Source organism: Lagenorhynchus albirostris, chromosome 9, assembly GCF_949774975.1.
Source record: "Lagenorhynchus albirostris chromosome 9, mLagAlb1.1, whole genome shotgun sequence".
Taxonomy (NCBI): domain Eukaryota; kingdom Metazoa; phylum Chordata; class Mammalia; order Artiodactyla; family Delphinidae; genus Lagenorhynchus; species Lagenorhynchus albirostris.
Genome location: NC_083103.1, coordinates 84539290 through 84553858, shown reverse-complemented (window position 1 = coordinate 84553858; position 14569 = coordinate 84539290). Strand labels below are relative to the sequence as shown.

Here is a 14569-nt window from a genome sequence, read left to right as displayed (position 1 = left end):
TTTTTTTGTTTTTGTTTTTAAGATTCCACATATGAGTGAGATCATATAGCATTTGTCTGTCTTGGCCTAAGTTATTTCACTTACCATAATACTCTCAAGTTCCATCCATGTTGTCCCAAATGCCAAGATTTCATTTTTTTTTATTAATGGCTGAATAATACTCCATTGTGTGTATATATACACCACAACTTATTTATCCATACATTCATCAGTGGACACTTAGGTTGTTTCCATGCCTTGGCTATTGTAAATAATGCTGCTATGAACACAGGGGGCACAGATATCTTTTCAAGATAGTGTTTTTTCTTTCCTTTGGATATATTCCCAGAAGTGGAATTGCTGGATCACATGGTAGTTCTATTTTTAATTTTTTGAGAATCCTCCATACTGTTTTCCGTAGTGGCTGTATCAGTTTTCAATCTCACCAACAGTACACAAGGGTGAATTGGATAACTTGGTTTCTTGTTCTTGAATTTTATGAGTTCTTTATTTATGTGGGTTATTAACCCCTTATCAGATAGATATGTGGAAATATTTTTCCCATTCCATAGGTTGTTTTTTCATTTTGTTGATGGGTTTCTTTTGCTGTGCAGAAGATTTTTAATTTGATATATTCCAACTTGTTTATTTTTTATTTTGTAACTTGTGCATTAGGTGTCAAATCCAGAAAATCACTGCCAAGACCCATGTCAAAGGGCTTTTTTCCTGTTTTCTTCTAGGAGTTTCTTGCTTTCACGTCTTATGTTTAAGTCTTTAATCCATTTCAAGTTAATTTTTGTGAGTGGTGTAAGATAAGGGTCTAGTTTCACTTTTTTACATGTGAATATCCAGTTTTTCTAGCACCATTTGTTGAACAGATGGTTTTTTTCTCCATTGAGTATTCTTGGCTTCCTTGTCAAATTTAGTTGACCGTTTATGCTGTGGATTTTTTCTAGGCTCTCAATTCTGTTCTCCTGATCTATTTGTCTGTTTTTATGCCAGTACCATACTGTTTTGTTTACTATGGCTTTATAGCATATTAGCTAGAGTTTTTCTTTTCGAACAGTCGTTTTATGAATTCTGCTTTGTACTGCAGCACAAACTGGTGTTTCAGGCAAGGCTGTAGAATCCCGTCATGTTCACCTGAAGTTACATTTATGATGTGAAACTGCCGTAGTATTTTCAACAGCAGTTTTAATTGAAAGTTCAGCATTTACTGAAATTACTGAGTTACATTTTATTTTTCCTTTAGGTTACTTACAACAAGAGAACCTTACTTCTACCTGCCAGGCTTTTATTTTGGAAAGTTCAAATTTAAAAGAATATGCAGAACACTGTACAGATGAAGGTTTTATCCCAGCCTGCTTACTGGTGAGTGATTTGTTCTTTAAGGAAATATTTCATCATTGACCCACATAAGACACTATAAATATGGTCTTAAAAATCAGCCCATTAGCAAAATCAAAATGGGCAGAAATTTTGATAGTTTGTATTCATGCATCGGTGGAAAGACCTAAAGAAGGCCAGCTCTTTTTTTCATACATTTATGTCTAAGCTGGGAAGTGAATTCCAACTTTGAGAGTCAGTTTCAAAATGACACCCTCATTCTAATTAGTTTCACTACTGCTTGTTTTGGGGCTTACTTGTTTACTGCCTGTTATGGACTAAATATTTATATCCCTCCAAAATTCGTATATTGAAACCCCACCCCTCAGTGTGATGGTATTTAGAGGTAAGACCTTTGGAAAGTAAATAGGTTTAGATTAGAATATGAAGTTGGGACCCTCATGATGGGATTTAAAAAGTGAAAGACAGAGAAATTTACACGTGCACACACATCAAGAAGGGGGATGTCTACAAGCCAGGAAATAGGTCCTCACCAGGAACCAAATCATCTGCCAACTTGATCTTGGATTTCCCAGCTTGCAGAACAATGAGAAACAAGCCACCTGGTCTATGGCATTATATAGCAGTCCAATCTTTCCTATATTTGCTTTTCCTATAGTTGCTTACTTCAGACAAATAGGAAACATATTTTGATATCTTGTTGTCACCTCTTTTTTAAATATCACTAGACCAGTAGAGCATTGTTTGGTATTTAATGGGTATATGCTAGAACTACATTATTTGAAATAGTATTTTGTCATTTTATTTTATTTTATTTTATTTTGCGGTACACGGGCCTCTCACTGTTGTGGCCTCTCCCGTTGCGGAGCACAGGCTCTGGACGTGCAGGCTTAGCGGCCATGGCTCACGGGCCCAGCCGCTCCACGGCATGTGGGATCTTCCCGGACCAGGGCACGAACCCGTGTCCCATGCGTCGGCAGGCGGACTCTCAACCACTGCGCCGCCAGGGAAGCCCTGTCATTTTATTTTAAACATGGGTCTTTAGATTCATTTCAGCTGTCACAGACAACATGATTATCTACGGAGGAAACCTAAAAAAACATTCAAAACTGCTGGAGTTTAGCAAGGTCACAGGATACAAAGTGTACGAAAGTCCATCATATTTCTTTATACCTACAATGAGCCATTGGAAGTGGAATTAAAAAAAAAATACCATTTATAGTAGCACCCAATAAACAAAAATAAAATACTTAGTTAATATATCTAACAAAATATGCATAAAATCTGTATGCTAAAATCTACATGAAAGAAATCAAAAGACTTGAATAGAAAGAAAGATACACTGTATTCATGGAATGAGCAACTCAATATTGTTAAATGTCCATTCTCCAAATTTTGATCTATACATTCATTACAGTCAAAATCCCAACAAGTTTTTTGTTTGTTTTTGTTTTGAAATGGCCATTTACTGACTATGTCTGATCTGCAAGGTACTATTTACATCCTATTGTTGTTCACATAGTTTTTTCAAGAATAAACAGAAACTACATCTAATCCATTCATTTAAGGGGGATGGCTAACGATGTGACACAGAAAGCCCTGTGTCTGCCTAGGGGAAATAGAGTAAGTCCCCTACATAGGAACCTTCAAATTGCAAACTTTCCAAGATGCGAAATGCTACTACCCAGACATCACTGGATCGTTTTTTCAAGAGGATAGATGGAATTGAATCCAGCAAGGAACCAGAACCTGTGCCATCAACGTCAGGCGTGAGTGAAATTGTAGTTTGCCTTCTGTCTCCTATTGCTGATGATCCTTCAGCTCAACCATCTCCCATCTCCTCTCCCTCCTCCAGTCAGTAACTCTTCTTGCCTTTTGACTCAAGCCAGCCCTGTGTGCCAGCTATTGTACTGTACTACTGTACTTTTCAAGGTACTGTACTGTAAGATTAAAAATGTTTTCTTTATTTTTTGTGTTTGTTTTTTATGTATTATTTGTGTGAAAAGTATTATAGACCTATTACAATACAGTACTATATAGCTGATTGTGTTAGTTGGGTACCTAGGCTAACTTTGTTGGACTTAACGAATGCGCTCTTGGAATGGGACTCATTCATATATAAGGGACTTACTGTAATCAGCTTTCACTATGATACGAATTAGGAAGTGATTTTCCTAATTTACTGAATATCTACCAGGTGCACACTCAGCATCAGCAAATTGATGATAACATTTTACAAGAGTGATCCAGATCCACAACTCTTTTGGCAGCAGGACCTAATCTGAACTGATATTTATAGTTTTAAAAATCCCACTCTCTAACTATTTATCCACTTAGTTGTAGAAATGTTAATTTTAGATTGTGGGATGCTGCCCCAACCCCACAGGAGTTATTACATAATACACAGTTTATGTCCAGGTATAATAGGCATTATCTCAAAATCTGAAAAAAACTAAAATTTAATACACATTTGGGAGTGATGCTGATAATAGGTGGGGCATTGCATTTGTTGGAGCAGGAGTTTATGGAGAATCTCTGTACCTTCCTCTCAATTTTCTTGTGCACATTAAACTGCTTTTAAAAATTAAATAACCCATATGATCCCAACAGTTTCAGGGATTTTGGATCTTCACTGCAAATGATTTGATACTGTTGGGCTCTTCATTTATTTAATGACAATAATTTTAAAGAATGAGGGTATTCAGAGAAAAGTACTCAATAAACTTTTTATTAGACTTTTTTTTTTTTTTTTTGCGGTACGCGGGCCTCTCTCCACTGTGGCCTCTCCCGTTGCGGAGCACAGGCTCCGGACGCACAGGCCCAGCGGCCATGGCCCACGGGCCCAACCGCTCCGCAGCACGTGGGATCCCCCCGGACCGGGGCACGAACCCACGTCCCCCGCATCAGCAGGCGGACTCTCAACCACTGCACCACCAGGGAAACCCGTAATCACATTCTTAACATTAACTTGCAGTCCAGTATCAGATTTGCTTGTGTTGAATTGGTTTATTGACAATATCTGATTTTTGTTAAAGTAGCACCCACTTAAAATATCATTGATCACTTTATCATTATGAAATGCCTTTCTTTGTTTTTGTTTTAAAGTCTGTTTTATCTGATACAAGTATTGCTACCCCAGCTTTCTTTTCATTTCCATTTGCATGGAATATTTTTCCATCTCTTCATTTTTACTCTTTGTGTGTCTTTAGATTTGAACAACCGAGTCTCTTGTAGACCGTATATAACCTTCATACTAGCTTTATAGTGGGTGATCCACTACCTTTACTATGTATTTGACTCTACCAGTGAGATATTTTTCTTTCATAATTTTCTTATTTCTAGTTTTGGCCTTTTCTTTTCCATTTAAAGAAGTCCCTTTAAACATTATTTATAGGGTCAGTTTAGTGGTGATGAACTCCTTTGGCTTTGTTCATCTGGGAAACTGTATCCTTCACTTCTGAATTATAATCTTGCCAGGTAGAGTATTCTTGGTTGTTCAGTTATTTTTTCCAGCACTTTCAACATGTTGTGCCAGTCGCTTCTGGCATTTGAAGTTTCTGCTGAAAAATCCTCTGATCATCTTATAGGGGTTCTCTTGTATGTGACTAGTTGTTTTTCACTTGCTGCTTTTAAGATTCTCTGTTTCTCTTTAACTTTTGACATTTAAATTATAATGTGTCTTGGTGTGGGTCTCTTTCGGTTCATTTTGTATGGGACTCTATGCTTTCTCTATTTGGATGTCTTTTCCTTTGACAAGTTAGGGAAGTTTTCAGCCATTATTTCTTCAGATAGGTTTTCTATTCTTTTCTCTCTCACTCTTCTCCTTCTGGAATCCCTATTATGGGAAAGTTAGTGTGCATGACGTTGTCCCAGAGATCCCTTAAACTATCCTCATTTTTTTTCAATCTTTTCTGTTTTAATTGGGTGATTTCTGCTACCTTGTCTTCCAGATTGCTGATCCATTCTTTTGCATTCTCTAACCTGTTGATTGTCTGTAGTTATTTTCACTTCGGTTATTGTATTCTTCAGTTCTCATTGGTTCTTTTTTGTATTTTCTCTTTGTTGAAGTTCTCACCTGAGTTCATCAATTCTTCTCCCAAGTTCAGTGAGCATCTTTATGACTATTACTTTAAACTCTTTAGCTGGTAAATTGCTAATCTCTGTTTTGTTTAGTTCTTTTTCTGGGGTTTTATCTTATTTTGTTTGTAAGGTATTCTTTTGTCTCTCCATTTTGCCTAGCTCTCTGTATTTGTTTCTATGTATTATCCTGGTCTTGAAAGAGTGGCTTTATGTAGAAGGTGTCCGGTGGGCTCAGTGGTAGAATCCCCCTGTCACCAGAGCCAGGTGCTCCAGGGGTATCCACTGTGTGGGCTGTGTGCAGCTTCCTGTTGTGGTTGGGCCACAGCTGCTGTGGGTGTGCTGGTGGGCAGGGCTGTCCTTCAAACTGGGGGTCTGAGACCTAGCCACTACTGCTGCCAGCTTGCTGATGCACAGTGCTGGCCTCTTGGAGTAGGAGCACAAGTACCACTTAAGTAGTGTTGTGGCAGAATAACCCAAACAGTTCTTAAAAAGGATATGTTCAAGGACTCACACTACTCGACCTTAAGACTTACTAACCAGCAATAGTAATCAGGATTGAGTGGCATTAGGAAATAGGTATAAGATCAGTGGAACAAAATAGAGAGTCCAAATGTGATTTTTTTGACAAAAGCACAAAGGCAATTCACTAGAGAAAGGATAATCTTAACAGCAAGTGGTGATAGAACAATTAGACATCCAGATTTTTTTTTAAAAAAAAGAAAAAGAAAAACCTTTACACGTACCTCATACAAAAATTAACCAACAGTGGATAATAGATCAAAATGTAGAACATAGAACTATAGGAGTTTCAGAAGAAAACATAGGAGAAACTGTGCAATCTTGGTTTTGGTAATGAATTTTTAGACATGAAGCCAAAAGCGCTGACTGAAAAATGGAAACTTGATAAATTCAACGTTATAAAAATTTAAAATTTTTGCTCTATAAGAGACAGTATTAAAAGAATGACAGGCCATAAGCTAGGAGAAAGTATTTGCAGCTCTGAAAAAAGGATTGTGCCCAGAATATATAGGAAACTTTTTTTTTTTAACTGAATTTTTTCTTTAGTGGGCAAGAGATCTGAAGACCCTTCCCCAAAGAAAATACAGGAATGGCAATAAGCATGTGAAAAAAATACTCCACATTATTAGTCATTAGGAAAATGAAAATTAATACCCCAGTCAGATACTGATACATACATATTAGAATGACTACTATAAAAAACAATTTTTAAAGTTTGTCAGATTCTTGGTGGCAAAGATGCAGAGCAACAAAAACTCTTATTCATTGCTGATGACAATGCAAAATCATACAGCCGCTTTGCAAAACAGATTGGCAGTTGTTTATGAAGTTAAACAACTGGGCCGCACGTGACCCAGCATTCATACAACCAGATATTTACCCAAGTAAATTGAAAAACTTATATTCACACAAAAACTTACATGCTGATGTTTATCTGTGGTGGTCAAAAACTGAAAATAACCAAGATGTCTTTCAGCAAGTGAATGAATAAACAAACTGGTACATTCCTACTAGTAAGCAGTAAAAATCAACACTATTGATTCATATAATAACATGAATGGATCTTAAATTCTTCTGAATTCTTCTAAATTAGCAACTTTAACAAGTAAATTAATATAGATAATGGGAGCCAGGTTTCTCACTCTGTGAGAGAGAAAGTACAAATAAGCATAAAAATAAGACCTGTAGCATTAAATTATATAGTCAGAGATATCAGTTATGAAGTTTATTTTAATATATGTATAGTTATATACAGAAATACAGATTTTTTTTTTTTTTTTTTTTTTTTTTTTGCGGTACGCAGGCCTCTCACTGTTGTGGCCTCTCCCATTGCAGAGCACAGGCTCCGGACGCGCAGGCTCAGCAGCCATGGCCCACGGGCCTAGCCGCTCCATGGCATGTGGGATCTTCCCGGACCGGGGCATGAACCCGTGTCCCCTGCATCGGCAGGCAGACTCTCAACCACTGCGCCACCAGGGAAGCCCCAGATTTTTTGTATATGTGGATTAGCATATCTGTGTGTGTAGCTCTGTGTGCTGTGGGGGCCTAGCTGCAGTAATACCCTAGTAACTACAAGCAAATCTACCACCCAGATTCTTACTTCTCATGGTTCTGGAGGTTGGAAAGACTAAGATCAAGTGCCCCTGTTTCCGATCCTGGTGAAGGCTGTCTTCCTGGCTTATAAACAACCACCTTCTTGATGTGACCTCACATGAATTTATGTGGACATAATTCATTATATAGCATTCATTCAGCAATTGTTTTTTTAGCTACTAAAAATAAAGCAAGGTATAATGATCCAGTTAGTATTAGGTGTATCCCTTAACTTCTCAGACTTTAAATAACACAGAAGCCACTGTACCACAAGCAACTCTATGTCACTAAAATGGACAACCTAGAAGAAAGGGATGAATTCTTAGAAAGGTACAATCTCCCAAGACTAAACTAGGAGGAAATAGAAAATATGAGCAGACCAATCACAAGTAGTGAAATTGAAACTGACTAAAAAACTCCCAGCAAACAAAAGTCCAGGACAAGATGGCTTCACGGGTGAATTCTGTCAAACATTTAGAGAAGAGTTACCTATCCTGAAACTATTCCAAAAAATTGCAGAGGAGGGAACATTCCCAAACTCATTCTGTGAGGCCACTATCACCCCGATACCAAAACCAGACAAAGATACCACAAGAAAAAGAAAATTACAGGCCAGTGTCACTGATGAACATAAACGCAAAAATTCTCAACAAAATACTAGCAAACCAAATCCAACAATACAGTAAAAGGGATCACACACCATGATCAAGTGGGATTTATCCCAGGGATGCAAGGATTTTTCAGTATACACAAATCAATTAGTGTGATATACCACATCAAAAAATTAAAGAATAAAAACCATGTGATCATCTCAATAGATGCAGAAACAGCTTTTAACAAAATTCAACACCAATTTATGATAAAAACTCTCCAGAAAGTGGGAATAGAGGGAACCTACTTCAACATAATAAAGGCAGTATCTGACAGAACTACAGCTAACATCATACTCAGAGATGAAAAGCTGAAAGCATTTCCTCTAAGATCAGGAACAAAAACAAGGATGTCCACTCTTGCCACTTTTATTCAACATAGTTTTGGAAGCCCTACCCACAGCAGTCAGAGAAGAAAAAGAAATAAAAGGAATCCAAATTGGAAAAGAAGAAATAAAACTCACTGTTTGCAGATGATGACACTATACGTAGAAAATCCTAAAGATGCTACCAGAAAACTAAACTCATCAATGAATTCAGTAAAGTTGCAGGATGCAAAATTAGTACATAGAAATCTCTTGCATTCCTGTACACTAACAACAAAAGATCAGAAAGAGAAATTAAAGAAACAATCCCATTTACCATTGCATCAAAAAGAATAAAATACCTAAGAATAAACCTACCTAAGGAGGCAAAAGACCTGTACTCCAAAATCTATAAGATGCTGATGAAAGTAAATCAAAGATGACATGAACAGATGGAAAGATATACCATGTTCTTGGATTGGAAGAATGAGTATTGTCAAAATGACTATACTACCCAAGGCCATCTACAAGTTCAATTCAATCCCTATCAAATTACCAATGGCATTTTTCACAGAACTGGAAAAAAAAATGTTTTAATTTGTATGGAGACACAAAAGACCCCAAATAGCCAAAGCAATCTTGAGAAAGAAAAACGGAGCTGGAGGAATCAGGCTCCCTGGCTTTAAACTATATTACAAAGCTAGAGTCATCAAAACAGTATGGTACTGGCACAAATACAGAAATGTGGAACAGGATAGAAAGCCCAGAAATAAACCCACACACTTATGGTCTATTAATTTATGACAGAGGAAGCAAGATTATACAATGGAGGAAAGACAGTCTCTTCAATAAGTGGTGCTGGGAAAACTGGACAGCTACATGTAAAAGAGTGAAATTAGAACACTCTCTAATACCATACCAAAAAATAAACTCAAAATGGATTAAAGACCTAAATGTAAGGCGGGATACTATAAAACTCCTAGAGGAAAACATAGGCAGAACACTCTTTGATATAAATTGCAACAATGTTATTTTGTATCCATCTCCTAGAGTTATGGAAGTAAAAATAGTAATAGACAAATGGGACCTAATTAAACCCAAAAGCTTTTTCACAGCAAAGAAAACCATAAAGAAAATGAAAAGACAATCCACAGAATGGGAGAAAATATTTGCAAATGATGCAACCAACAAGGGATTAATCTCCAAAATTTACAAACAGCTCATGCAGCTCAATATCAAAAGAACAAACAATGCAATCAAAAAATGGGCAGAAGCCCTAAATAGACATGTCTCCAAAGAAGACATACAGATTGATAAGAGGCACATGAAAAGATGCTCAACATCGCTGATTATTAGAGAAATGCAAATCAAAACTACAATGAGATATCACTTCACACCAGTCAGAATGGCCATCGTCAGAAAGTCTACAAACAAATGCTGGAGAGAGTGTGAAAAAGGAACCCTCCTACGCTGTTGGTGGGAAGGTAAATTTGTACAGCCACTATGGAGAACAGTATGGAGGTTCCTTAAAAAACTAAAAACAGAGCTACCATATGATCCAGCAATCCCACTCCTGGATATGTATATGGAGAAAAACGTGGAAGGATACATGCACCCCAATGTTCATTTCAGCGCTTTTTACAATAGGCAAGGCATGGAAGCAACCTAAATGTCCATCAGCAGATGAATGGATAAAGAAGATGTGGTACATGTATACTATGGAATATTAGCCATTAAAGCAAATGAAATAATGCCATTTGCAGCAGCGTGGATGGACCTGGAGATTATCATACTAAGTGAAGTCAGACGGAGAAAGACAAATATATCACTTATATGCGGAATCTTTTAAAAAATGATATAAATGAACTTTTTTACAATACAGAAACAGACTTAGAGAACAAACTTACGGTTACCAGGGTGGGGAGGGGGGGAGGAGGGAAACTAACACAACATTGTTAATCAACTATACTCTATTATAAAATTAAAAAAAAATTTTTTTAATGACACAGAAGAATAAAATAGGGATCTGCTATGAAAGTTCAGGAGGGGAAAGGGAAGTAATCACCTATGTGTTAGACATTGTCTTAGATATGTTACATTTATCATCAATCTTCACCACAAAAGATTGTATTAATTAAGAAGTCATATGTCTTAAGTCATTAGGAAGTCTTTTTTTTTTTTTTTTTTTTTTTTTTTTTTGCGGTACGCGGCCGTCTCACTGTTGTGGCCTCTCCCGTTGCGGAGCACAGGCTCCGGACGCGCAGGCCCAGCGGCCATGGCTCACGGGCCCAGCCGCTCCGCGGCATGCGGGATCCTCCCAGACCGGGGCACGAACTCGTGTCCCCCGCATCGGCAGGCGGACTCTCAACCACTGCGCCACCAGGGAAGCCCCAGGAAGTCATTTTTATATATGAAAGTAAGCCTTAGAAAATCTGGGTGATTTTTCACACATTCAGTAAATGTTGAACTTAAAACCAGAACTGTCTGCTCTAAAAATCCTTGGCTTTTCCCTGTTCTATTATATGACCTCAAACTTGAGGTAATAAAAGCCTGCCCTTTAATTACTGATAGGAAGGGGGGCAGTGGGGAATGACTTTATGAGATGGTAGAAGTGAAAATAGCAAGGTACTGATCCTTGGGAACGATATCTCTTATACTCAATTTTTTTTACTTTGTTCTTTGGCAGGTTCCACATGGCATTCAGGATAGAAAGGGCAGACTAGGAGTGGGTCCTCATTTGTGTGACTGGATCCCTACCTCCCAACTGAAAACTGCATTCCTGCCATTGTACTATCTTAGCTAAAGAAACAGTCACAGTATCTTATTCAGACAAGGTTCTTTACCCTTAAAAGATTTGATTCACCCCCTGACAAGCGACTGTTTCCATTTTGATGACCTGCTCTTCACCATTTCTTTATCATCTACTCTGTAATCCAGATCTTTTATTAATTTTTATGGTGAAATATTTTGTAGTGGGAAATTATTGGTAGTATTATTTGGTTTTGGTAATGCTTGATCTTTTTCTTTTCAGTCTTTATTTGGAAAAAATTTGACAACAATTTTGAATGAATATGTAGCTATGAAAGCAAAAGGTAAGAATTCAGGTTCAGGGATTTTTTTGTTAGTTTTATACAGCATTTAGCTAATATTTTTAATTAGAAATAATTTTTAAAGGATATTAATACTTCTTAAAAGCCATAAGAAAACTTGTGTCAACTATGATGAGATAAAATTTACTGTGAAATATCTAATTAAATAGTTCATTTTTATTGAGTGATAAGTATAAAATAAAACTTTCCTAAATTCGTGTCTTAAGGAGAAAGTTAGATTTATTCTCTCATATTGGTTATTTCTGTAGTTTACAACATGTTAAGAAAAGACTCAGCAGTAAAGAATTAGTGTAAATGATAACATTTTTTTTAAAAAGCTTAACATTTATTGAGTACTGTCTATTGCAGCATTGTGCTATGTGCTTTCATAGGTTTTATCTCAGTCCTTAAAATAATCCAGTGAGAGTTGTCGATTGTTTAGACCTGTTCTTAAGTATCAGAAAATTGAGGATTAGAGAAGCCAGATAACTTCCAAGATCACAAAACTAGAAACTGTAGAGAGTGATAAGCCTTCAAGTTCAGGGCCTGAAGATTTTCTTTTCCCAAACTATTTTCACTATCTTACAGGAATGTTTAATGTGTAAATGACCTCAGAAACAATATGTTATTGCAATACAAAGGTTTATATCCCACTTTTATGTTGGGTAGCTTTCTCTGGTTTGCGCTTTTATAAGTATATAGTAAAGAATTTAAATACCTTATGAATTTCCTATCATTGTGGCTTTAGAACACATCCTGAAAAAGACTAATTAGTCCTGAGGAATTTTACCTGTAATTCTAAGTAGAGTAGTTGCTGAGCAGTCATGGTGATTTGTACATGAAAACATTGGATGTAGAAAACTAATTTCCACACTCCATGGGGGTTTGTATAATTTTATAAATTTAATTTATAAATCAAATTATTTTAATTTACTTTCAAATGTCACATGATAAATAGAAGAAAGATTTAAAATAGTTTGTCTTTTTTATTTCAAAGAAAATATAAAATTATTGATCTAAAAAACCTGCATAGTTTTCACAAGTTTCCTCTTCCATCATATTGTATCTGATTCTCAATGGCTTGAGCAAAGAAAGCAGCCTCGTTGTAGCTTTGCAGGTCTTTTACAAGATAGGCTTATTTCTCAGTTCCCAACAAAACGTCAACAGCTGAGAGATAAGTTTTCCTTATTGATTTTCTGTGTCTGTTCAAATTAAATGATGAATTTTCTCCAAATGTATGTATTATGAAATGTTTCCTCTTATGATTTAGAAACATCAAATGATGTCCCAGCAATTTTGTCATCTCTGTGGAAGAAGTTAGACCATACACTTTCTCAGATCAGGTAATAAAAAGCTTATACAATAAGCTTATCAGAATGTGCATAATGATTTTGGAATGCAAGCGCGTGTAAGAATCACTTCACATATAAATCTTACGACCTACATTGTGCATTTATATAACACTGATCTAATTTTGAAATTATAGGTTATTGATATTTCTTTGTCTTTGATTGAAATAATTTGAAATTAAGTTGTGTATTTTAATAAAATGTTTAAAAATGAGGAAATTAATGGCACTCCCGGGTTCCCATAACAATTTAGAGGCAGATCTCTGGCTGAATACAAATCTAGTCCCAGTCTTGGTGAATGCAAATCTCCTAACGTGGGCCCCATGTGACTTCCCTTATACAGTTGTATCTTCATTACACATGCAGAAAATTGATATGTGGAATCCATGCCTCCTTTGTTCTTCCCTTATAAAGAAACAAACTTGAATAGTAATACTTCTGAATCTTCTGCTTTTAGAATTATCACATGGGACTAATCTGCCTTCTACATATGTCAGGGCCTTGGAATGCCAGTTTCACCATCCTTAGAATAGGTATCAATTTTAGAATGTATCTTATTTAACTAGAGTCTAGTATGAAAACCATAGTTTCTTACCCTTCTCCGACAGCTACAAGTGAATACCCCACTTAAGGAGGGGCCTTGTTTCTTTCCTCAGTTTAAACTGCTAGAATGGCTCCAAATGCTGTCTGTGTAACTCTGTACCACATCTTATTTGGTAGTCTTACTTTTTTTTTTTTTTTTTTTTTTGGCTGCGTTGGGTCTTTGTTGCTGCGCGCAGGCTTTCTCTAGTTGCGGCGAGCAGGGGCTACTCTTTGTTGCGGTGCATGGGCTTCTCACTGAGGTGGCTTCTCTTTTTTTTTTTAACATCTTTATTGGAGTATAATTGCTTTACAATGAGGTGTTAGTTTCTGCTTTATAACAAGTGAATCAGCTATACATATATCCCCATATCTCCTCCCTCTTGCGTCTCCCTCCCACCCTCCCTATCCCACCCCTCTAGGTGGTCACAAAGCACCGAGCTGATCTCCCTGTGCTATGCGGCTGCTTCCCACTAGCTATCTGTTTTACATTTGGTAGTGTATACATGTCCATGCCACTCTCTCACTTCGTCCTAGCTTTACCCTCCCCCTCCCTGTGTCCTCAAGTCCATTCTCTATGTCTGCGTCTTTATTCCTGTCCTGCCTCTAGGTTCTTCAGAACCTTCTTTTTGGTTTTTTTTTTTAGATCCCATATATATGTGTTAGCATACGGTATTTGTTTTTCTCTTTCTGACTTACTTCACTCTGTATGACAGACTCTAGGTCCATCCAGAGGTGGCTTCTCTTGTTGCGGAGCACCAGCTCTAGGAGCATGGGCTTCTGTAGTTGCAGCACGCCAGCTCAGTAGTTGCAGTGTGTGGGCTCTAGGGCTTGTGGGCTTCATTGTGGCGCACGGGCTTAGTTGCTCCATGGCATGTGGGATCTTCCCAGACCAAGGGTCTAACCTGTGTCCCCTGCATTGGCAGGCAGATTCCTAACCACTGTGCCTCCAGGGAAGGCCCAGTAGTCTTTACTCTTATTCCCCTTTCCTGACCCTCATCTTTCCTCGCCTTGCAAACATCCTCAAAGACACTCATAGTTTAATTAACACCTATGATTATTTATAAGTTACTGCAATA

At 37.2% G+C, this 14569-nt stretch overlaps 1 protein-coding gene across 2 annotated transcripts in view; it reads left to right on the top strand.

Annotated features, from left to right (window-relative positions):
- The window catches only part of LOC132526282 (protein NPAT), a 53570-nt gene that overhangs the window by 14585 nt on the left and 24416 nt on the right, over positions 1-14569 (top strand). Inside the window, exons 2-4 of one of the 2 annotated variants that reach the window (XM_060160327.1) lie at positions 1232-1350; positions 11505-11565; positions 12833-12905. In XM_060160327.1, the coding sequence (XP_060016310.1) occupies positions 1232-1350; positions 11505-11565; positions 12833-12905 (253 nt within the window). Of the gene's footprint in view, positions 1-1231; positions 1351-11504; positions 11566-12832; positions 12906-14569 lie in introns of those variants that run through there. The other variant, XM_060160328.1, reaches the window with a different exon arrangement.